At 51.0% G+C, this 22,199-nt stretch overlaps 10 protein-coding genes and 1 non-coding gene across 11 annotated transcripts; 3 read left to right on the top strand and 8 right to left on the bottom strand.

The window, feature by feature from the left end:
- Positions 1 to 487: 487 nt before the first annotated feature.
- On the bottom strand, positions 488 to 1,317 carry EI97DRAFT_499162 (uncharacterized protein). The gene is made up of 2 exons (XM_033802592.1): positions 871 to 1,317; positions 488 to 818 (listed from the first exon to the last, which is right to left on the bottom strand). Exons 1-2 carry the CDS (start codon positions 1,262 to 1,264, stop codon positions 571 to 573), a joined length of 642 nt encoding a protein of 213 aa, XP_033657337.1. The 5' UTR covers positions 1,265 to 1,317; the 3' UTR covers positions 488 to 570.
- A 1,265-nt stretch (positions 1,318 to 2,582) lies between these two features.
- On the bottom strand, positions 2,583 to 3,901 carry EI97DRAFT_430812 (Nitroreductase). Its single transcript, XM_033797779.1, has 2 exons — positions 3,228 to 3,901; positions 2,583 to 3,032 (listed from the first exon to the last, which is right to left on the bottom strand). Exons 1-2 carry the CDS (start codon positions 3,516 to 3,518, stop codon positions 2,709 to 2,711), a joined length of 615 nt encoding a protein of 204 aa, XP_033657336.1. The 5' UTR covers positions 3,519 to 3,901; the 3' UTR covers positions 2,583 to 2,708.
- An 872-nt stretch (positions 3,902 to 4,773) lies between these two features.
- Positions 4,774 to 6,326, bottom strand: EI97DRAFT_370697 (lysosomal acid lipase/cholesteryl ester hydrolase precursor; the record flags this gene model as incomplete). Its single annotated transcript, XM_033795244.1, has 2 exons — positions 4,774 to 5,760; positions 5,811 to 6,326. The coding sequence occupies 2 exons, from the start codon at positions 6,324 to 6,326 to the stop codon at positions 4,774 to 4,776; spliced, it is 1,503 nt and encodes a 500-aa protein (XP_033657335.1).
- Positions 6,327 to 6,686: 360 nt separating this feature from the next.
- Positions 6,687 to 7,184, top strand: EI97DRAFT_371459 (uncharacterized protein; the record flags this gene model as incomplete). Its single annotated transcript, XM_033795289.1, has 3 exons — positions 6,687 to 6,711; positions 6,782 to 6,825; positions 6,882 to 7,184. 3 exons carry the CDS (start codon positions 6,687 to 6,689, stop codon positions 7,182 to 7,184), a joined length of 372 nt encoding a protein of 123 aa, XP_033657334.1.
- A 651-nt stretch (positions 7,185 to 7,835) lies between these two features.
- On the bottom strand, positions 7,836 to 7,928 carry EI97DRAFT_t22. Its single transcript has one exon. It is a non-coding gene; the product is annotated as a tRNA-Ser (tRNA).
- Positions 7,929 to 8,385: 457 nt separating this feature from the next.
- EI97DRAFT_371435 (Zip-domain-containing protein) lies at positions 8,386 to 10,065 on the bottom strand (the record flags this gene model as incomplete). The annotated part of the gene is made up of 6 exons (XM_033795286.1): positions 8,386 to 8,816; positions 8,867 to 9,209; positions 9,257 to 9,500; positions 9,548 to 9,700; positions 9,751 to 9,852; positions 9,908 to 10,065. 6 exons carry the CDS (start codon positions 10,063 to 10,065, stop codon positions 8,386 to 8,388), a joined length of 1,431 nt encoding a protein of 476 aa, XP_033657333.1.
- A 1,370-nt stretch (positions 10,066 to 11,435) lies between these two features.
- On the top strand, positions 11,436 to 12,459 carry EI97DRAFT_455990 (zincin; the record flags this gene model as incomplete). The annotated part of the gene is made up of 3 exons (XM_033800688.1): positions 11,436 to 11,853; positions 11,906 to 12,354; positions 12,418 to 12,459. The coding sequence occupies 3 exons, from the start codon at positions 11,436 to 11,438 to the stop codon at positions 12,457 to 12,459; spliced, it is 909 nt and encodes a 302-aa protein (XP_033657332.1).
- A 677-nt stretch (positions 12,460 to 13,136) lies between these two features.
- On the top strand, positions 13,137 to 14,213 carry EI97DRAFT_455989 (uncharacterized protein; the record flags this gene model as incomplete). The annotated part of the gene is made up of 6 exons (XM_033800687.1): positions 13,137 to 13,310; positions 13,409 to 13,533; positions 13,656 to 13,714; positions 13,764 to 13,948; positions 13,996 to 14,113; positions 14,170 to 14,213. 6 exons carry the CDS (start codon positions 13,137 to 13,139, stop codon positions 14,211 to 14,213), a joined length of 705 nt encoding a protein of 234 aa, XP_033657331.1.
- A 406-nt stretch (positions 14,214 to 14,619) lies between these two features.
- EI97DRAFT_482573 (uncharacterized protein) lies at positions 14,620 to 15,556 on the bottom strand (the record flags this gene model as incomplete). Its single annotated transcript, XM_033802070.1, has 4 exons — positions 14,620 to 14,849; positions 14,935 to 15,256; positions 15,340 to 15,466; positions 15,513 to 15,556. The coding sequence occupies 4 exons, from the start codon at positions 15,554 to 15,556 to the stop codon at positions 14,620 to 14,622; spliced, it is 723 nt and encodes a 240-aa protein (XP_033657330.1).
- Positions 15,557 to 16,238: 682 nt separating this feature from the next.
- EI97DRAFT_371456 (uncharacterized protein) lies at positions 16,239 to 17,125 on the bottom strand (the record flags this gene model as incomplete). The annotated part of the gene is made up of 2 exons (XM_033795287.1): positions 16,239 to 16,877; positions 16,994 to 17,125. Coding segments are annotated over 2 exons (771 nt in total), but the record flags the coding sequence as incomplete, so codon positions are not given.
- Positions 17,126 to 20,611: 3,486 nt separating this feature from the next.
- EI97DRAFT_430803 (uncharacterized protein) lies at positions 20,612 to 21,321 on the bottom strand. The gene has a single exon (XM_033797778.1). It carries the CDS (start codon positions 20,871 to 20,873, stop codon positions 20,616 to 20,618), a length of 258 nt encoding a protein of 85 aa, XP_033657328.1. The 5' UTR covers positions 20,874 to 21,321; the 3' UTR covers positions 20,612 to 20,615.
- Positions 21,322 to 22,199: the final 878 nt, after the last annotated feature.

Below are 22,199 nucleotides of genomic sequence, written 5' to 3'. Positions count from 1 at the left end.
CCAAGCTTACAGTATCTACAATCTTAGCATGCACCTTCTTCCTCAGTGGTTTCGACTTCACCTCCGTAAATCCATCTAAACCACCATATGGTCTTTTGATTAGGGACCAGGGGATCTCTGTTTCCGACTTCTTAGTACAACCACTTACATTATAAAGGAATGTCTTGCTTCCTTGAAGAAACGACTTTACGACTCGCAGTGATATGCTGACCTACGCGGCTACTATGCTAGCTATAGGTACGCTCTACTAGACACTTCAGGGGTTTTCTTCCCTTTGGGCCTGACATCGTCAAACAAGCTTTGATCGATACGTATGACAGCAACATCGACCACCTAGAAGACAAAGTACGCTAGGAAAAATTGCGCAGGCAGATGGCAAAGACACGGAACAAAAGAAGCGGGCATTATCCATGATCCGAACGACCCGTCAAATATACAACAAGTGAATATGCATTCCCAGGTGTGGTTATGCCACACCAGTCCACACACATTATAAAACAGACATTACACGTTCAAACCAGATTTCCAAATACACCATCGCCCAATATACACAGGGTATCAAATAACCGCTTACAAGAAGTAAGCAACCAGGCCCACGAAGCCAGCAACACCAGCAGGCACCTTCACTGCAGACGCAGCACCGGTGAATTCAGGCGGGAGGTTGACGGCAGGGCTGGAGGGAACGATAGGGGTACCAGTGCCAACGGGGCCAGTGGGGTAGGGAGCAGAGGGAGTAGGCTCAGGCTTGCCCTTGGTGACCGTCTTGGTGATGGTCTTTACGACGCAAGATCCAGTGGGGAGGGGAGTCTCAGCCGGGACTTGTTGACGTTCAGTGGATCTTCATACCGATCATGCACCGCAGGGACTTACCAGACGTCTGGATCGTAGGGGCGTGGGAGCTCGCGGGCGTTTCACCCTTCTTAGGAGTCTCGGATGGCTGGGGCTGCTGGGGTTGCTGAGATGTCTCCGGCTGGGGCGGAGGAACTTTGATAGGGAAGCCGGCAGCAGCGCAGATGCCTTCCAGGACAGTAATGACCTTCGCCTGGTCGGCGGGGGACGGACAGGCCTTCTTGACGCAGGCGGTGACGGTGGGTGTCAGTTGATCAGACTTCTGGCAAGAGCAGGCATAGTCGGTGAGACCGCAACCGACGCCCGTCACGGCGCTGGCAACGCACTGAATCGAGCAGAGTGGGAGGTCTGTAATCGATTGGGTGGCCCCAAGGGATCCGAGGAGCAGGAGGGTGCAAGCGACGGCGGTCTTCATCTTGAACGAGAGTCTGGGGTTCGGGACGGGGATCAAACGAGTGTGAATTTCAAACTGGAGGCGAATGCGGACGAAAGCGGTACTGGAGGGTCGCGGGGCTGTTCTTATATGAACTGACTTGCACTAAGATCATCCATATCATGCTTATTACCCCTACGGCGTATTTTAGTTGCAGTGCTGATCCTTGGTCAGTGTACCACAAGAGAACGGTGCCGCATAATAAACCTCCTGCCAATTCCTTAAAGAGCCTTTGGAAATCATGACAATCCGGATATTGCATTCCCAATGGGGCATGGCATCTGTGGCGAGCATGCAACTTTACCAGGCTCAGGGTATCACAAAAGCCTTCATTTCGGCCACTCAGGAGGATATACTGTTCGGTTCTGTAACTGAGTTACGCCACGTTGAGTTGTGTGACGTTGCTGGTTACTCGTGTGTGGTCCTACATCCGGAGGTAAATCTATATCCCCTGTCAACGTTGAAGTCGGCTGTTTCGTTGGCCGGGGGCAGGAGATTGCGATGCATTTTCCGAAAATTCGGGGTAACACTAACAGTGAAGTGTCACTGCTAGCACACACTAACCCTCAGTCACGTATATACATCGAGGTGTTTATATATTAGTTACCACCAGTATCACGCTGTACGCGCCGAAGTCACCTTCTCACCTTCAACGCTATGACTTCAAAGACACGCTGGATGGAGTAGCACAATTCTGCTGACCGAAACACCAACAAACATCAAAGTTCTCCTAAGCGCCGTCACTCTCAAGAGGGGACTCCGTACCTGCATGCGACCATTTCTCTGTGGGGATGCCCCTAATGTCGTGCCGCCTCCACAATTTATTTATGACGTCGCCAAGGGGCAACCGAGTCGGGCGCATGTGACAAGCTTTCGCGGGGAAAAGCCGAGGAGAATTGTTTACTGCCATATGCATTACCAGCTGCAGGACGGGGAATTCTTCTCTTTCCGGTCGTTTGTCTTCTCGATTTCAATTAAGGGTTCCTCATGTGCTACCAGACCCGAATGCGGGTGATTCATATGTTCATTCGAATGCGCTTTCCCATAAGGCGGCCGGACAGATCAACCAGTGAAGCATTCAGGGTTACTTTAGATTGCATCGGCTTCGAATTCGTTGCGACGCAATATGACATTCGTCCATGTTTACAACACAGATGACTATACCGGCATCAACCTCAGTAAGATAATCCCCGCCCTTACCACTTTCTTTAGTACACATGGACATTCACCCTGCGAGCTGCAGTGGGGCAGTTGTGAGTCCTCACTACACAAAAACACCGTTGAACGATGCGCACCGTAGTGAACCCTGTAAATCCCTTGTGTATTCGTCTAATGCATGCTACTCAGGTCTTACAGACCTAGGATATCAAAACCTCATAACATCATTCCAACACTTTCCCATCCCAAAAATTAATAACATCCTCCTCTACTGCTTCGCACCATGCACAAACAGCCTCTGCTCAATAGGCTTGAACTCCTTGGGTCCCGGCTCCCCCGCCTTGCCACCAAACACCAACTGCGCCCTCAACTTCCACTCCAAAGGCACGTTCCAGTGCTCCTGCGCCTTGCGGTCGATGATGGGGTTGTAGTGTTGGAGGTTGGCGCCGAGGCCGGCGGCTTCCAGTGCAGTCCACAGGGCGAACTGGTGCATGGCGGACGTGTGCTCGGACCAGACGGGAAAATGGTGGGCGTAGACGGGGAAGGCCTTTTCGAGGGCTTGGACGGGCTCCGGGTCTTCGAAGAAGAGGACCTAAGGGGGTTTTTGTTAGTGGAATGTTTGACTTGGTGGAGATAAGTCGGAATTGGTGAAAGGCACATGTTTTCCCAAGGAAGCAGCACATTCCCGTGGGATGGTGGAGAACTGGTGGGGCGCCCGCCACGAGGGGGCTGACGCCATCGAACGGTGCTAAAACCCTAACCAAAGAAATGGAAGGAAAACACTTACAGTGCCATATCCTCCCCTGAATCCACTAATCCTCGCCTCCGTGCTAGGGAGTTGGTCTTCAGGTACAATGGTCTTCAGCACCTCGAGGGTGAAGTCCCAAAACCGCTCGTGCTCCTCATTGAGCAGGACAACGAGGCGCGCAGACTGGGAATTGAAGGACGACGGGACGTGCAGCACGACTTGCTTTACGATGTCCTGAATCTCGGCTTCGGAGATGGGGATCTCCTTGTTAAGGGCATAGATGGTGCGGCGCTCTTTGATGGCATCGAGGAAAGTCTTCGTGGAAGCCATTGTGGATGAGGATGTCGAGAACGGTTTGGCTGTAGATGTCGCTGTGGGATTCTTCGTGGAGAAAAGTGCGGAGGAAGCTGTAGCAGGTGTCTGTTGATGTGAAGCAGCAGCGACCCGCCCAGTTTTATATGCTCCAGTTGCCCGGATAGCCTGCCTGGCACCTTTCCAGCAATTTCTCAGCATCTCGGCGAATTCGTTACGCGGAAAACTGCCAATGAATGATGCGTTTCCTGTTTCGTCTGCTGATGGAATCGGCAATTGGACAGGCTTCAAATATTGCATGCCAAGGGCAAGGAATACGCCCACAAGCAGCCCCATCATCAGCAAAGATCTAGCCATGATCCCCTAACATCGCTGCGGAAAGCATCGCAAACCCCTTTTTGGGACGCGCCTGCTTTGTCAAACTCGAACTTGTAAGCACAGTGATTGTGAATTCCGGAGGTCGGAACCGGCTCGACGCGGTTCCGAGAAATCCCCCGGATTAATAATGTGGCAGCCCTTCACCCTAAGTGTATTATGTAAGGCCGGATCCGGCCGAGGTCCGGCCAACCACTATTGCGCGAGAAACTCGGGGGATTAGATGATGGGAAACAACTCAGACGTTGATCCATTGAAGACACATTTCCTCTAGCTCTTTGAAACATTATTTTAGAATCAGGTGTTTATTCTTCTAAGTACTATCTATCCTTTGCGCCTGCCCTTTACCCGGACCTTCTCCACTACCATCTCTCCGTCCATTCCACTTGCGCTACTACCATCCGCCATGACACTGCGTTCAGCAGCACCACTTGTAGACCTACCGTCGCCTAGGCTGACTTTGTCTTGCTGATGAATATGCGACTCGTCGTTGGGTTGACTGTCGAAGCTCTCGTGGCTCTCCACAGTCGCTTCAGTAGTAGCTTGCTCGAGTGTGACTTGGGTGTTGCGGTCACTATTCTCTTGCCCGGTGACTTCATCGGAGCTCCACCACGCCGCCGGTCGGGAGGTAGATGCCTGTGAGGGCTCGGTGATTTGGGACGCTGGGGGCGAGCTCTCTTTGGTAAATATTGGCACTCTCGCTGCAGCTGGTGGAAACTTCGCGGACCCTTGAGAAGGTGCATCGCTTTGGTCGTCCTGTGCTACAGCAGCTGCATACGAAGTGGCTGTATGAGGAAATCTTGAGCGCTGTTCCGACTTCGAGAGAGGGTGCGGCACACCAAGATGGTGCTGATCGTGAGAAACGTGCCGGTGACTGGTCGGGCTCAGTCTCCGATGCCTAAAAACAGGTGGGAGCGGACGAGCTTTCGTCCCCGGCATCGTCCCCGTCCCTAGGGCCAGGAAGAGCGCCAGAGTCTGGCAGACGAGCGAGATGACGAACCGGCGTTTTGAAATGCGTTTCTTTCCGTGACTCGAGGTCACGCCCAGGATCAGCATATTCATCAAGTGCATCAAACACATGTGGGAAGACAAGCTCATCAATCGATGAAGCCCAGAGGAAATCCAGATGCTCGTAATGTGCGATCTCTTTTGCAATTGTATGCCTGGGCAGCTCTGCCAGCATGACTTTGATATCGACGAGGCTGTCTGAACCGCCGTAGACAAGGACAATCGGGGTCCTGATATTCTTTGTAGGGAACTTCGCGACCTTGTAGTACTTCGACCTGTTCGATACGATTGGATTGGGTGCCTCGTCGTCATACATTTGAAACACCCCGTTTCTAATGATCTGAAACCAGTGGACAACGCTCTTGGTGGACGTGAACGAGTACAGATGCGGATAGGCTGCAAGCTTCTGGTCTGGGGTTATATTCCTCCCAGTCCATCCGAAGAGGAATCTGAGTGAGGAATCGATCAAGCGGACGAAGATTGGCGGATACAATATCGACTGCCACATTGTAGCGGATCCAAGAATTGCCCGGCGGCCAAAGGCAAGGAAGAGCACATCGGGGGAAGCTTTTACGAGAGCATCAACAACCGCCGACGTAAGGCCTTTCGGAGACATGGCTGGAGCAAGGGCGATGAAGACGTCAATTTTGTCATTGAGATTGGGATGGATCGATAGGGTCGCGAATGCCTGTGCTGTTCCTTGAGAAAATCCGATGTATGACAGGGAAGGCTGATGCGTGGTGCTCAGAATGTATTCGATGGAGTCCGGAATGTCGTGGAACGCGAACTGATCCATGCTGAAGTTCCAGAATGCGGTCGACGTAGGCGCAGCATGAACACACTTTTTGGAGTACTTGTTCCCTCTGTTATTCCCGAGCTGGCGGTGGTCAGCACTTGTCAAGCAAGGCGGTCCGGCGAAGTACTCACCCAGACATCGTAACCCCTTTCCACCAGGGCAAAAGGTAAGCACCTATCCCTTTCGCTAAGGCATACCCAGACTTCGCTATTCATCATGAGCCCATGATGGAGATACACCACCTTTTTCCTGATGCCTGTCTTCACATTGGCGGTGTTTACTTTCACGCCCTCCTCGCCTCTTCGCCACGCGAGCCTGTGTAGTCCCAGCAAATATCCATCCTTTGTCTGCACAATATGCTCTTCGACATAGTATCCATATAGCTCGCATAGCTCAGTGAAATCCGAAGCATTCGCAATGGCGGACCACACTCCCTTTTTCCTCTCGCGATTGCGACGCGCCGTAGGCGAGGAAAGTTGATTGAACAGACGTCGGGTGATGCGGTAACAAAAGCTGATGATCGGTGTAGGAAGCGCGAGCGTTATGACGGATATGAGTGACTCGAGCGCTACCAACGCAAAGGAGAGGACAAGGGCGAAGTACTCGCAGAAATGAAGGCGCGAGATAAATGGGATATGGACTGCCATGGTGGGATTAGGGATTTCGAGGAGGATTCCGGGCGGTATGAAGCTCACGGTGGTATCCTCCAGGCGGACATATCTTCCACAGCGGAAAGTCCGCAGTGTATTGTACCGTCAGGGGAATGCGGAGTCGGATGAAGAGGAGGAGGCATGGCGCTGTGGGAATGTTGACAGGGGGAGAACGGTGACGTTAATGGCCCTGGATTGACATGTGAAGGCGGTCAATGCCGAGATTTTGCCGATTGGTCCCGCGGCATGGGCGTCATGTCGAAGGTGTTGGCATTCTACGGGCTCCAGTTTACCAAGTTGGACGGAAGTCAATGAATCGGTAGCAACGGCCTATTCTCGATTGAAAGCCTCTTCAAGATGCCTCAGTCGTGCAAAGATATCCGTGGGTACATCCAATAGAGTCGTTTTCATACGCACTGTGTATGATATAATCGTACTAACGGAATTCACAGGCGCGGCGTTAGCCTTCTGCCTCCAGAATTCGGACTGCATAATGGTAATTCCTCCCTCAGCGACCCCAGCATACACGAACCGCTCACACCCATCTCCTAGGTCGAGCGCAACAAGCCCGGCGACTGCCTCCGTCCTCCCCTCAAATACACGCTCCCGACCCAATGTCAACAGCTCCAGAAGGGCTACGCAGAGTGCAAAAAGGGACAAATCGACATGCGCAAGCGATTCCGTGGCAATCGGCCGATATCCTTGCCGGGCCAGCTTGAGACGGGTTCATTTGGGAAAGGAAGGGCGGAAGATGACAAGGTGGGAACGATTGAAGAGAAGGGGTATATGCTGTATGCAGGACGGCCGCATAAACCGCAGGAGAGTAAGGGGGAGGAAGATGGGGAGCAGAGATAGTGACGGCCACAGTTGAGCGTTGGTTATGAACAAAGTGCTGGTCAAGCTCGCTGGGCCGCAGAATGGGAGGACGACAAGGCGTACGGTGTCCTTATACACAAAGGAAGCCCCTCAATAAGCAGCCGCTGAGGAGCTTGCGACGCGGGCAGCGCCGCATGAGGTAGAGACGAGCGGTAATTGGGGAAACGAACTTCTCTTCTGTTCTGTGTCATCATGTACAAAGAGATGTACGATAAGACGTATGACGACGGCATTCCGAGTTGTCGGAATTAGACCACAGCACGATCCATGGGCATGCCTGCATGCTCGACTCGTCATTTCAATGTTGCTTTCCGACCAGCCGCACCTTCCCCGTGGATCGTACCTTCCACGTCCATCACACCACAGCCCTCCGGCGAGAGCTTATTTCAACGTTAACGGTGCGATTACAACTTTCGCACTCGGGGCCATATGAATATCCTCCAGTTGGCACAGCCAAGCTAAGTTTAGCTAACACTCCCTTTTACTCGCGAGATATTCTTAGTTTCTAGAGCGCGTCGTGGCAAAAAGGTAGTTCAATAATGACGAGTTCGCCATAGTAGTCCAGAAACGGAACAAATAATTTTATCCCAAAGCGAAGAGACAAAAAGGACGACTACGCAAAAAACAAAACGACAGCGACAGGATTCGAACCTGTGCGACCGAAGCCATATGATATCTGAGGAGAATTCGAGTCATACCCATTAACCACTCTGGCACGCTGTCTCAGTTGAACAAGATGAGAAACTTTTTCGCAAATCTAAAATACATATCCAAATAAAGCGCCATTGAAATTTGATACTTCGCCGAAGTTCTGCTCGATACGCACGAACAATCTAATTCCCCACCCGCAGTGGCGTAGCAGGTTACTGTCTATAGCCCTAGGGTAATACAGCGACATGGAAGCATGACCTGCCCCGCACCAGTATGCCAAGGAAAATCGGACAAAGAGGATGAAGAGAAGTCAATCTCTTGACTGCCACCACACAGACGAGCAACGAGATATAACTCAGATTTGTATTGATTGCGAAGAAACGTGGCCCATAACCTTTTCCTTGCCTTTCGGAAGTTAGCTTAAGCGAAAGGGCCCCCTATATGCGCCCTAAACCAGAATGCCGCTATCCCTATAGCTAAAACGCCAGAAATGACCACGAATCGAAGATGCACAACAAGACGGAACACATCATGTCCATTTACCCAGGAGGCTCATCAAAGCCAGCCCTGCAATCAGCGAAACCATAGCAACAATGGTCCGCAAGGGAGAGCTACTATGCAGCGGGCCGTGCAGCCAGTCTCGTGCAAGCATCTCCACAATACCGACCCACGCTAGGATGCCCGCAGAAAAGGCGTCTAGCGTGCCGATGGCGACGAGCGTCGAAGGGTCGTTCCCGTTGAAGCGATCCAGAACGCCGATGCCGATGGCCATCCCCAGAGGCGTGATGAGACCGAATGCAACGGCCATCATGCACTTTTGGAGGAAAGAGGCCGATTGTGCGGGGAGACCGGCAATGCATGTCCCCAGGGCAATGCCTTCGAACATCTGGTGGAAGATGATGACGGCGAAAAGAGTCAAGAAGAAAGAGTCTCCGGCCACCACAAGCGTAAGGCCAATGACTAATATTGGTTAGTCTTAGATGGCTATGCAGGGAGATATGAGAACTTACGCAGAGAGTGGAAGATCACGCCAGCCTCGAGGACCCACACGCCGACCTTCTCTTCATTGTTGCCGTGGACATGGACGTGGCTGCTGCGATCGTCCTCATCTGCCCGTGCCACACCGCTATCGGGAGTGGCCTCTCCTTTCGCATCAGCAGAAGTGGGCGTGGTATGGCCTTCGGCATCATGGATCGCTTTCTTATTCTGGCGCCACATGATGATACGAGCGCCCAGGTAATCAACAAGGAAAGAGAGGAAGAATCCTGCCAAAAAGATAGCAGCGGTGGTTGACTCATATGCGAGGGGGCCAAGACAGTCGTTGGCAAACGTGAGCTCAGCATGCGTGAAGAGCTACGGGAGAGTTAGTGTATAGCTGGAGTAGGGTCTCTGATACTGACGTGAATGAAGGCAGTCGACAAGACAACTCCCGTACCGAACTGCTTGAGGATGACAAAGAAGATGCTCTTCTGCGACATCCGGGTGAACTTCGACGCGAGGATGGGCATGAAGACACCAAAGGTGCCAGTCGCGAGGATCACAAAGAGCAGACCAACCCGAAGGGGCACGTTGTACTCCCTATCTCTTCTTTCGCACTGCTGCTTGCCAGTGGACTCTTCTTCTTCTCCAGGACCAGTGCAGTGTCTGCATACCATCAGTAAAGGCGTCCAAATTGCAGGCACACCACTTACTCTACGCCGGCATGGAAATGGCAGGCGACCTCACCCGACTCCGACTCTTCACCGTGATCATGACCGTGGTCATCATCATGCTCTTCGTCCGCGGGTTCTTCGTGAGACTCGACTAGTATAGTGACCTCTTCGCCCTTGGAGTCCATACACATACTGCATTGCAGTCAGTCATCAAGCGGCGCAGGGCTGTACGACACACTCACGTTTCGCTTCCGTGGAGATGGCAACCTGTGTATTGCGACTCGAACTCCTCTGTTCGCGTCGGTCCGACAACCTGGTACTCTTCGGTACCTGCCACACAGTACCTGGGAAGTCAATCTTCGTCTGTCTAGAAGGGTTCGTCTACCGGGAACAACGCACTGGACCGTTCCATGAGCATGGCAATCAGAAACGGCGGTTATCGATGGACTCGTAGCCGCTCCTGTCGTAGACGGAGCAGGTGTTATCGCTTGAGCCGCAATTGTGCTTGCAAAGAGCAGCATTGCAGACGAGGTTGCTAGCCTTGCGGCTGGGGCCATGGTGTCAAATGTCGTGTCGCGTGTTCCTGGCTACAACTCTTAGGGGAAAAGTAGATCGCTAATGAAAACGACTTCGAAGATCGGCAAACGGTGATAGACAATGAGGAGAAGCACGGCGCAAAGCGATGGTTACGAGGACCTATTTGAACCTTGGAGGCCGCGAGAGTGTGTCCGCGCAAAAAGGTAAGATGAAGGAAAGGCTGACAGCACCATGATGGACGAGAAGGATGGAATGAGTGAAATCTTCTCTGGCGCAGCCGCTTGGCTGGCACTGGCGGGTTGGTTGAGTACCTTGATGTCCAGCTACCCACCACCCACGCCAGTCTTGGCAAACGTCAAGCTGTTTCCGGCTTGGACATGTCTTCTTGCACCTTCTATTCGTCCGGCCACCTCCCTCTGGGCGCGCTGTCAGAGTTGCCCGTAATCATCATTTCCCGCGAGGCCGGACCGTGTGCGATTGTTGGGTACAGGGTGGGTAGTCTTCCAGGAAAACATTGAAACTGTGAAAACTATCAGCCTGAGGGAATTTTCAGTCGCAATGAAGAACTCGAATAGGAAATGAGGGAAGCCTGAGCGGAAGAAATTTCGTCAGACATATATTTCCGAGTTTCATGCCTCTCCCAGGTTCGCTATCTCGCTGCCCAGTTTGGCAGATCTATGCCAATGAAACTAAATAACGAAGCACAGGTAGGCTGCCAAGGGCGTAAAGAAATATCTACGGTCATCACTCACCTTCCTAATGGGCTCTCGAAGCGCAAGTCTTGGTACTAGATATCGCTCAGTCATGTCCTGCAGGAGCCACTTGGGGGGGAGGCTTGGCGGTGAATGTATTGAGTCCCGTATCCATTGAGACGGAGCTGTGGCGCATGGGTCACCAGAACCATCTCCACCATGCACCTCATATGCGACATTGCCGATTTTTCTCCTTCGCAGTAACCCGGCCGCTGCTCCAGCAGGGTACTCGGCACGTGGGGTGGGTGAGGGTATTCTAGCAGAAGGAATACCGATTATGTACAAGTAGTACCCTACAGGAATTTCTCCGTACTGGGAACCTGCTCACCTGGTTGACGGTGTCGACGGGACATCACGGTGCTCGTTGAGCACGTCGTCATGGCTACAAACGAGGAGAATGGTCCGATGAGGCGGATGAAGGGCGGGAGTAAAAGCGAAAACTCTGAGTTGTAGGCGACTTGGTAGACGTCAAAGTGTAGGAGTGCCATGAATCCAGCCGGCCGATGCTCTGGGCAGCGAGGGAGACTTCAATGGTATAAAACACCCAACAACCCGGTGTCTATAACGATCCTGCACCAATACACGGCAACTTCTCTTCGAGTCCATCGTCAATTCAGAGCCGCACGATACCTGCAAATATGGCCTCTCTCCTCAACCTCTCCTTGCTGTGCCTGGCGGCATCGGGCCCTGCTTTTGCCAGCCCTGCTCGCCTGGCTAGAGCAGAATCGACCGTCACGGTCACTCAGACCGTCGAGGCTCCATCCCCGACTTCCACAGCCTGGAACGCAGGAGCTGTGACTGAGTATCCCATTCACTCGTCGTGCAACCACACTGAAAGGGCCCAGATCAAGCGTGGGCTCAAGGAAGCCATCATTCTCGCCCAGCATGCCAAGGACCACATCCTCCGCTGGGGCAACTCTTCGGAGCTCTACCAGAAGTACTTTGGCGCTGCTCCTTCCGGCGAGGCCATCGGATGGTTCGACAAGATTGTCAATGTAGACAAGGCCGGTATCCTCTTCCGCTGTGACAATCCTGACGGGAATTGCGCCAACGAAGGTAAGTCGACGACCCATTCTCCTAACGTTCGCCGTCATCTTACGCTTTTTAGGATGGGCTGGCCACTGGCGTGGTGCGAATGCCACCGACGAGACCGTCATCTGCCCGCTCTCTTACGAGACCCGCCGCCCATTAGTAGCCATGTGCGGGCTGGGTTATACCGTCGCAAACTCCGAGACGAACATCTATTGGGCCTCCGACCTCGTGCACCGGCTCTTCCACGTTCCCAAAATCGGTGAAGGTGTCGTCGAGCACTATGCTGATGGCTATGAAGGGGCTCTCGAGCTGGCCAAGACGAAGCCCGAGGAGACTGTGAGGAATAGCGAGACTCTGCAGTATTTCGCGCTGGAGGCTTATGCTTTTGACATCGCTGTGCCCGGCGAGGGGTGCTTGGGAAAGGTCGATCCGAAGCCGAGGACTTCCGAGGCTCCTGCGACCGAGACTCCTACTCCGACTGCGACGGCTTTGCAAGCTCCATCAGCGACTTCTGATGCGCCCAAGGTATGCTTGACCCATCTGGGGAACCTGTTTTGCGAGAATGTGCAGTCACTGACACATCTCCAGGAATGTCACACTCACTCTGACGGTGTCGTTCACTGCGATTAAGCGCGTGAGAGACGAGCCTGTGTCGGGGTGTGCATAATACCTAATGATGGAAATCGTACTCTGACGGACTCCATAATGTTGTGATAAAGATAATGATCATTACCTGAGATTCTGACTGAGCTCACTTCGTGTTTGCTCCCTCAGGGTCTGTGCTTCAGTGAAAAGTAATATTCGTACCTCACTATGTAGTCGACATTCCTAGTTGTTGCGGAGCTCTGTGTGAGGCACCAACCTTACGCGCACAGTGCCCTTGTCCTAGATGTTTGCGGTCCTTAGGGTGTAACTGAGATTTCTCGAAAGCATCAAGATACCGTGTTCCTTGCCGCACAATTGAAAGCATGTCCATCATTCAGTCATCCCAACTCGGGCGAACATTCTAAGAATTGTTGCGGTGGGGCAATCGTTCCAGAAACATTTCCGTGGTAAGCTGTGGGCCCCCCCCCAAGCTTCAAATGCCGGAAGCGCTATGCTGCGCTTCTTGTGCTCGCAACTCATCATTGACCGGATTGATCCATAAGGAAGAACCGTCATGTAGATATGCCGCTGATAATCACAGTCTCTTCAACCCAGGCCAAGCGCCATCGCCGTATCTGAACTAGCTTGTTGGCAGACTATGCCATTCACCTTTCTCTCTAGTACCATGCGCTCATCTATAGTAGAACGCCTTAAATGTGACCATGGACCCGAGCCTGGACTTACCCAAGGAAGCAACCTGCACAACATGCGCCTTCACGGAGGACTTTTCCAATTACTGGACTGCGGTGTTGTACTTCCGTGCTCGCAACGGTACATTCAAGCGAGTACCGCAGTTCCCGAACCAGTTCCTACAGCCGGCGAATGGGGGCATTACCGTTTACTACATTCCCCCATAAGATGGCAAGACCACAGTGATTGCCTTCAAAAAGGTCAAGCGCGTTAATTAAGATTTGACATCAGACTGACCGTTCAGGGTTTCCGCATGCTGGTCAGAGATCCAGCCAGACGCGAGGACATGAACGACGGAGATGCTCGCATGTTGAGTTTCAGTTGCTGGAAGAAGAATTTCGATGGGAAGCAGGGAGCGCCTGGCGCAGGGTAAGATACATGGCATTTGCCTAAGAAGCCCTGCCCAGGCGGCATTTGTGCCAATAACTTCTTCCCAACGTGAGCAGTAGCACTTCTTCCATTATTCTCAGTCACTGACTGAGAATCCTCAGATGCTGGGACGGAAAGAACCTTGACTCTCGCGACCATAAGAGCCACGTCGCATACGTACGTAACTGTACCTCGCTCTCGGTTCAAGAACTATGGACTGATTACCCTAGGTTATGAGCAACCTAGCAGGGCATCTTTCGAATCCGGTGGCGCATGCCCGGCTTCCCATCCCGTCAAGATTCCGCAAAACCTATACGAAGTAGCGTGGGGCACGAGAAAATTCAACGACCCGAACGACTGGCCTGAAGACGGCTCGCAGCCTTCGTTTTCAGTAGTGGAGACGCTGCCGGCTACGGTACGCATGCGGAGTATGTGTTTAGGTGGGAAGGCGATGCTTTGCAGAAGGCTATGGGCCAGTTCTGTTTTGTGATTGGTCCTATGTTGAAGACGCAGACTCCCCGTCCGCAGGCGGCGAATAGGTGTACGATTAAGTCGAAGATACAGGAGGATATTGATAGCTGTAAGTTGCATTTTAGGCGGATAAAAATGAAGAATATGGGCGCTAACTGCATGAAGGGCTCACTGAACTTCTTGCGGGTCCGTCAGTAACTTTCTCCTGAGTGAGCGTAGTTACATCGTTGTTGGGTAGTTGGATGACTCCATAGTCTGCTACTCTGCAGAAGCGTTGGAAGATTCAGAATTGCGATGACGTCTACGCTAGGTTCATACATCACTGTTCTCAAGGTGGCACACTATTTACCGATGACTATGTGCATTGATTTCTGCCAATACTAGCCTTAGGAGTTTAGCTTCCTTCTGTCACGTCCGTGGACGGATTATGCTCAGAGCGCGTGGGCGGCTTTTGGTGTCCAAGAATGACGACTCCACGCGGAATTCCAACCAGAGACAGTTGGATGCTAACGCAGAGAGGGACAATCTCAATCCGTGAGACCACGATTTATCCACCCCGCGTTTCGATGTCTTTCCGGCCCCTAGTTCTAATCAAACTCCGGTATACCTTGATAATTATCCCCTACGTTTCTGCCGTTTTCCTTGACCATCTTTCACCGCGGTCTCATTGTCTTCGTTTTCTTCAAGGAAGTGCTTCAAGAGTCCGGACGCAAGACCGTTAAGTTCCAGCATCAAGGCTTCAATTTCTGGCTTCTTCATCAAGGAGCGGTGCGAAGAGATGGTCCTGGACACGATATCGCGAAGCCCTTTGTCATGTTCCGGTGTGGATGTAAAGGCGTGATGAGCTGCAACGGCGAACTCAGCTTCATCCCATTGGATCTCGCACCCATATTCGAAGTTACTCCGTGCAAGCTCTTTGAGAAATCACACCGTATTTGTCCCCCATTTTGTACAATTTGGAATGCGTCAGAAGGCCCATTTCCGGCAGAGGGACACACTCTCGGCAGATGAATGCGGCGCATTTATAGGAGCATTTTCCATCCCCGCAATCGTGATGAGGACAAAGGGGTTGGTTGCACCAGTAGAATCCCCCGGAATTCACCCATTCGCACGTATGGGGAAAGTAGTCCTTGGTGGTAGCGTTCGGCTCCTTGATTGGCGGACCATACACGCCCTCGTAGAGGTATTGCATCAACAGCTTAATGGTCTCCGGTTCGTCTTCGGGAAGGTTTATCTTTCCTTCTTGAGCTTCCTGCAAATATGAAGTCATTTAGGAGATCTTTCAAAACCTACATGAAGCACAGTGAGGGGAAAGATGGCCATCCATCAACGAACCTTGCCAGAGAACTGCACAGCGCTGGCGAAGAAGGTCGAACGAGGGCAGACAATAGCCTTGTGCACCTTGTACTCATCTTCTCCGCAAGTAACGACAAGATCGGAGAAGTCACCAGATTGAAGGAGCCTGATCGTGTTAATGCGTCGCTCGTCTGGAAACTGGATTCACCTACTTTTTCAGCGACTCCAGTGCCTTTTGGCGGGCGGCTTCGGCCATAGCGACGACAGCTTCGGGATTGTTGTGGAAGTTGTAGAAATGGTTAAGAGCAAAGGTAAATCCAGCCAGGTTAATGCAAGACTAGGTCGCCAAGAAAAGCTTTCTGCTAGCTTCACACGGGCACTGTCGATTGTTCCAGAAGTTGGTGGAAGTCAGTGGCGGGTGGGAAAAGTAAAAGTGAGAGTGAGTGAAGGTAGGCGTCGGTGAAGTGAGTAAAAGTGAGAGTGAGTGAAAATAGGCGTTGGTGAAGTGAGTAAAAGTGAGAGTGAGTGAAGGTAGGCGTTGGCGAAATGAGCAAAAGTGAGAGTGGGCGAAAGGGCGGTATCGGACGCCGTGATTTTACATCGATGCAGTCACTACCTAGGTAGTGAAATTGCTAATGTAATTACGCCACATGGACTAGGTGCATCTAGAACATGAACTATACAGAACTGGTTTGTAACTCGTTTGTTGGCTTCTACGAGTACCCCAAGTAAGAAACGGATTCTCACAGAATGATGGGCCAGCACATCCTTCTTGTCCCATGCGTTCCAGCGCTATAGATTTGTTGCTCAAAATGCACATGACCTCCAAAATTCCACCCCTCTGTTTAGGTGCTACTGAAAATCTCTGGGAGCTTGTTCACAATTTTTGCTTCAACCGCACCTCGTGGCGCGTAAGGCACATTATGAACCCACGTCGTCTATTTACTAAGCCAACCTCCCTCTTGCCCTCTCTTCATGAGGTGTTGAAAGAGTGCATAACCCAACCCCTCGACGTCCTCTTTGAGCTCTTCAAATGCCGTTTCGTTGGTGAGACTAAGATGATCGCATATAGTGCTACATACTATATCCCGAAGTCCCACATCATTCTCGGGTGTGGCAGTAAACACAAAGTAAGCTGCTTCAAAGAAGTGTGGCTCACTCCAGTGGAGTCGACATGCGATCTCGAATCTTTTCCTCGCTAATTCCTTCAACTGGAAAACGTCGTATCTTTCGCCAACTTCATACATCTTGGAATGAATAAGAAAGCTACCCGGCGTATCTCGCGTGGGGTGACATTTTCTGCAAATGAAGTTTCTACACGAGAAGCTTCCTCGGCCGCAATTAAATGTGCAGTCATGATGGGGGCACAGGCGACCCTCGTCGCAATAGACCTTGCCCGCAGGTACATAGTCGCAGGTGTGCGGAAAGAAGCTCTTAGGCGAAGCGTTAGATGGAGGGCTTGGGTTTTGGACATGACCACAAAGGGGACCATAATCGCCTTCGTAGATGTACTGGAGCATTAGCTCGATTATGTGTGGCTCGTCTTCCGGGAGGTCAATTTTGTTTTCTTGGGATTCCTGCGTTCAACATAAGTTAAAGCGATCTACAGAGGGAAACTTTCCAAGAGTCTTTCGAACGCACTCTTTATATCAAAGAGGAAAGCAAGAGTCGGAGACATGATGAGCGAACGAACCTTTCCAGGAAATCGAAGAGCACAAGCAAAAAACCCGGACCGGGTACACACTATGGCTTTGTGAACTTTGAAATGCTCTGACCCACATGTTATGATGAGATCGGAGTACTCTCCAGATGCGCGGAGACTACCTCACTTAGTTTCTGAGTTATCTGAAGGAGATTCTTCATACCGCTTGACTGTCTGTAACGCAAACCGGCGCGAGGCACTACTCTGGGCAACCATGTTGTCAGTGTTGGTGGGAGTATAGTCATACAGCCCCGCCTTACAAAATAAAGGCCGTACACTTCGCTAGGGTGTAGGCAAGACCGCTGCAGTGAACCTGGTAATCGAACGTAGAATTACGGTTAAAAGGATAGATATATGTAGGAAATCAGAAAGGCAATTCAAACATTCCAACACGTTTCATCTGCGGAGGATTTCCAACAGTGTTTCATTCTCACGGTGTTTCACTATCCGTCCTGTGCGTATGTTTTATTATTCAAGACCGCAGCCTTTAAGACATGCTTCTCTTCGAAATGCATGTTCTCTAGCGGGTTATAGTAATCCAGATTAGAGTCCCTTAGACATGGAGTCGTAGATTTGGACTTGGACCCGGGCTGTCACCGCAAGCCACGCAGGGACTGCATGTTACAAAACATCGCGACATGGCTAAATCATGCTGACAATTGCCTGCAAGCTAGCTGCTATTGAGTATCAAAAAGTGCTCATACCCACGCGTGATAGCAGTATACAGCGAGATGTCATGCATCTATACGTCGTCTAAAATACAGCCATGTAACTTGTTCCCTAGAATCGGTTGGAAGCTCTAGAAGAGCTCGCTAGCAAGCAACTATTGGAAATGAGTTGGTGATATTCGCGGCTGAACGCTTTAAAAACTTGTGGAAATCCGATCGCTTAGCTCGCTTCAACAGCCTCACGTCTGCCAATCGTACTCTTGTCTTCGCGGTCTCAAAAAGATACGTAAGCAGGAGCAGCATTTGAAAAGGCATTGGATTCACCTATACCTATGATATCCGATGTTACATCGCGCTACGCTCCTGACCCTGGAATTATTACATCACTCTGTTATGTGTTGCAGTTCCCCGTCTTATTCAGATTTCTCCTACTGTGTGGCAGATAAATGCAGATGCTGATAGTCTTTGTCACATTTGGCAGCACTACGAGCGATGAAACTGATGAGTTTTATCTACACGCCTCGTGAGTTACGGAGGCTGTTGACGTTTGTCTGCAGGCGGGGAGGAGGTAACTGGAACTGAGAAAGAGAAGAGAGTACGACTTTTTTTCAGTGGCATGTTCATGACGGCGGCAAAACTAAGTCCCAAATTTCCGAATCAAGTCTTGCCACAACTCCGCATCGTTATTCAGTTGCACAATTCAGATGTATGACAGCTGTCCCCTCCAGGGTGTCTAATACGACCCGTCTGATATCATTATCGTGCGTGCTTCCAGCGATGGTACTAGTGGCCGGTGACAACGGTTACCATGGCCGGAGTCTCATATTTGTAGTGCGTTTCAACGTTGTTCCGCAAAGGAATGGTACCCCAGCCGTGGTTCCCTTAACTAGGCGTCAAGGCGTGGGAAGTAATTCTGGCCTATCGAAGGAATGTTCTTGTCAGGTGGCAGTGCGACCTGAGGAGTCGGTGGTGCGTCCACACGAGGAACGTTTTCCGTTGTGTTGTAGATGATGTCCATGTCCGTGCATGAGAGAAACGTTCCAGAAATCGCGAGGAGGGAGAGCAGGACGAGGGGTATGCATGTTTACATTGGAGTGTTCGAACAGCCGTAAACCCAGCAGGAATTTTCAGACCGACCCTATGACTAAAGATGGGCCTTCTCCGTGGTTTTTCCAAGGCATCGGCGGCCATCTCTTAGATTCTCGTAATGGAGTCGAGGGACGCCGCTTTGGATCCCGAGAATGGCAACAACGGATACTGCTCCTTTTAAGATGGCCGATACCATAGCTATGGATCGCGAGATCGAGAGCATGGGGATCAGTTGTAGGAACTAATCCCACCAGGACAAATGGCCGATCACTTTTAAATGCACGACATATCAAGACAAGTGGTTGGCTGGCTGCCAGCGTCCCAGGTACCAGGTTCAGTACATGTAGTGCTTGAGCGCTTGTCTTTATCAGGTAGATCTCCAAAGACGTGTCGTAAAGCGAGTCGAACTATAGCCATCAAACCCTTACAACAATTCTAAGAAAGGGGCAAAAGCGCAACAAATCCAGAAGCGATGTCCCTACTCGTCGATCCAAATCTGCGAGAATGGCGGGGCATCTCGAGCCTCTGATTCATGCTGAGTAACGGCGTACATTTCCATTGCCCCGGAATTCTTTGTGTGCAGAGTTACATCCTCACCGCTCTCTCTCGTGTTCTCTTCAGATCGTCGCATGTCAAGGTCCCTTTCCCGAGGTGAGATTGCCGCGGGTCCTTGTATAAACTTTTGTGTAAACCGGAACGTCGCTCTCCCCGAGCTCGAGGCCGTGACGGGTGGCCGTTTGTGACCCTGGGAGTAACGGATCGTGACTTCCGGTGTAATGGTGACCCAGTGCAGCGCCTTGCGGGGGTAGTTCTTAGTCAATGATACGTTGGAGCACACGTTATGAAGACCCAGGAGCTAGATCGTCGAAACATTGTCTCGGAGAAGACTTCCATGTTACGATGCAACGTCTCCATTGACATTCCCCTAAGCATTGGATCAGCCAATTTGAAAGCCGGCTTTCTGAGGCTTGTCGGCGTCCTGAGTGATACCGCCATACTAACAAGGCAGGGGAAGCCAAGCCCCGGCTCTTCTAAGAGTGTCCAGTTAGCAACAAGGTACCCCTAGATCATCGCAAACCAGTGAATAATAGACGACGGAAGGTCAGAACCGGGTCTATAAGTCGTGGATACCATGGGCTCGATGGCGCTGGCGGCTTCTATCTGGTACCACGATGCACCAGGTTCATTTACCGTGACGGAGCGTGAGAGTTTATAGTGCAAGGATCACCCCTCTCGTTATCACAAAGTAGGCATTTACAAATGTCAATACTTGTAGAGGGGGTCAAGTGTGCAAGGCGTCTTTGATAGCCGATGCAAGTGCACCACATTGGGCTGTGTCCGCACAGATAGCCATTGGATTACCGTGACTCACCGCCTGGCGATCGTCCCCACCTGGCGATCACTTTCGGCCGCCGAACACCAACAACAAAAAAGGCTGTACAGCTCTATAATACAGATAGTAAAATCACTAGATTTTTTGTTAGGGCACTCGAAGGTGCCGTCTAAACCAATTGACAACTATAAATTATTATCGATAATGGTGGGGGAGCTGTATATTGTGGGTGCGTGTTGCAGGCCTAGATGCGGGCACCTCATCTACAATTGTCAGATGGTAAACCAGTTTATGGACATCCCATCTAGGACTGAAGAGGAGGACTGGGAGAAGCTGTCTGTACCGGTACTGTCTGAGGATATGTGGCTAGTGATTTTGCAGTGGCTAGTGCCCTGCACAGCCTTGGTGCCCAGAGAAGGAACATCAAAACCGGTGTCAGGCCTCAGCCTCACCCACACAAGCATACACCTGAATACAATCAGTCAACCCATCTTGATTCAATCTTTCTGTCACCGTGACATCTTCAGATACCATCAAATCTGACAACAATAGATGCTACATCCACATTATCAACCTTAGGCTCCTTAACGACATCTGGAGGAGGTGCAGCGAGCTTTTTACTATGTACGGCCCTCATTTTAGACAATTGTATATCCTGCCAGAGTTGCTTTTCTGCTGCCCGAGTGATCTGAGCTTCCTTATGCTCAGCTGTCTTCTTCTGCTGTTGCTGGATCTGAAGCTCCTTTGCCGCCAGCCTCATATGGCACCTCTCCTCAAGCATATCTGCTTTTTTCTGCTTTGCTGCCTTTCTGCACTCTGCTTCCCGAATTTTTTGCTGTTGCAATAACCATCCATCGGCGTCCTTTTGGGCCTGTCGAGCGTGAGCATCCTTAACCTTGGATGGTGACCAGAAGATGATGCCACCATGGTACTTCCGTGGTGCCTCGAGTAGCAGAGGCTTTCCGTACTGTCGGTGCTTCTTCTCATTTAATAAGGCTTCTTTGAGTTGCTCTTTTTCATGCTATAACAGCGTCGTTCGAACGGCCATTGTGTGGATCATCTGACTGAGCTGTCGGGTCCTCAAATCAGTGATGTCTTCAATAGCCTTGCACAATAAGCAGTCAATTTTCCTCCAATCTGATGCACTAAGTTGTCAGATTTGATGGTATCTAAAGATGTCATGGTGACAGAAAGATTGATTGAAGATGGGTTGACTGATTGTATTCAGGTGTATGCTTGTATGTGTGAGGCTGGGGCCTGACACTGGTTTTAATGTTCTTTCTCTGGGCGCCAAGGCTGTGCAGGGCACTAGCCACTGCAGAATCACTAGCCACATATCCTCAGACAGTACCGGTACAGACATCTTCTCCCAGTCCTCCTCTCCAGTCCCAGATAGGATGTCTATAAACTAGCTTATCATCTGACATAAGTACTGATGTAGAGCTTTCGTTTGAGGATGGTCTCTCAGTCTCCTTTGTTTTGAATTTTTTGAGTACTACCTCTGAGTTTACTGGCAAAATGCCAGTGACTTCAAAAGCCTTGAGAATTGCTGAATCCTTGAATGTTGCATTCCAGGCCTTCCAGAAGAAGCAGAAGAAGTCTTTTTTAGTAACAGCAGAGATGCCCTGGCATTTATACATGAAGTCAGCGAGCTCGGTAGAGTAGGCAGATGATAGAGGCTTAAACAGGCAGACATTGAGCGGTTACAGGATGTGAGTTGAATGAGGTGGGTAGATGGCCAGAAGGATTCTATTTTCATCACGAAACTTGATAAATTCCATCGTGATATGTGATCCATGTCCGTCAAGGATAAGTAAGCGATAAGACCATCTTGCCTTTGCTTTCATCTCACAATCAAAGACCTGCTGGAGCCATGCCATTCCTAGCTGATTGTTCGTCTATCCACTTGATGTCGAGGAGAAGAAGACTCGATGCTCCGTTGGATCAAAATCTTGTAGCCATGAGTCTTGGATCTTGCCGCTGGTAGCCTGATAGATCAGAGCTGGCATAAGATGACTGCCATCAGCATATATACATGCAATTGTCGTAATCCATTCACGATTGCCATCCTGGAGCATCTGCTTCATTCCTCCTTGGTCATACAGAC

This window comes from Westerdykella ornata, assembly GCF_010094085.1.
Source record: "Westerdykella ornata strain CBS 379.55 unplaced genomic scaffold EI97scaffold_3, whole genome shotgun sequence".
NCBI lineage: Eukaryota > Fungi > Ascomycota > Dothideomycetes > Pleosporales > Sporormiaceae > Westerdykella > Westerdykella ornata.
The sequence above is the reverse complement of the archived record's forward strand: the minus strand, read 5'-3'. Positions and strand labels throughout refer to the sequence as shown.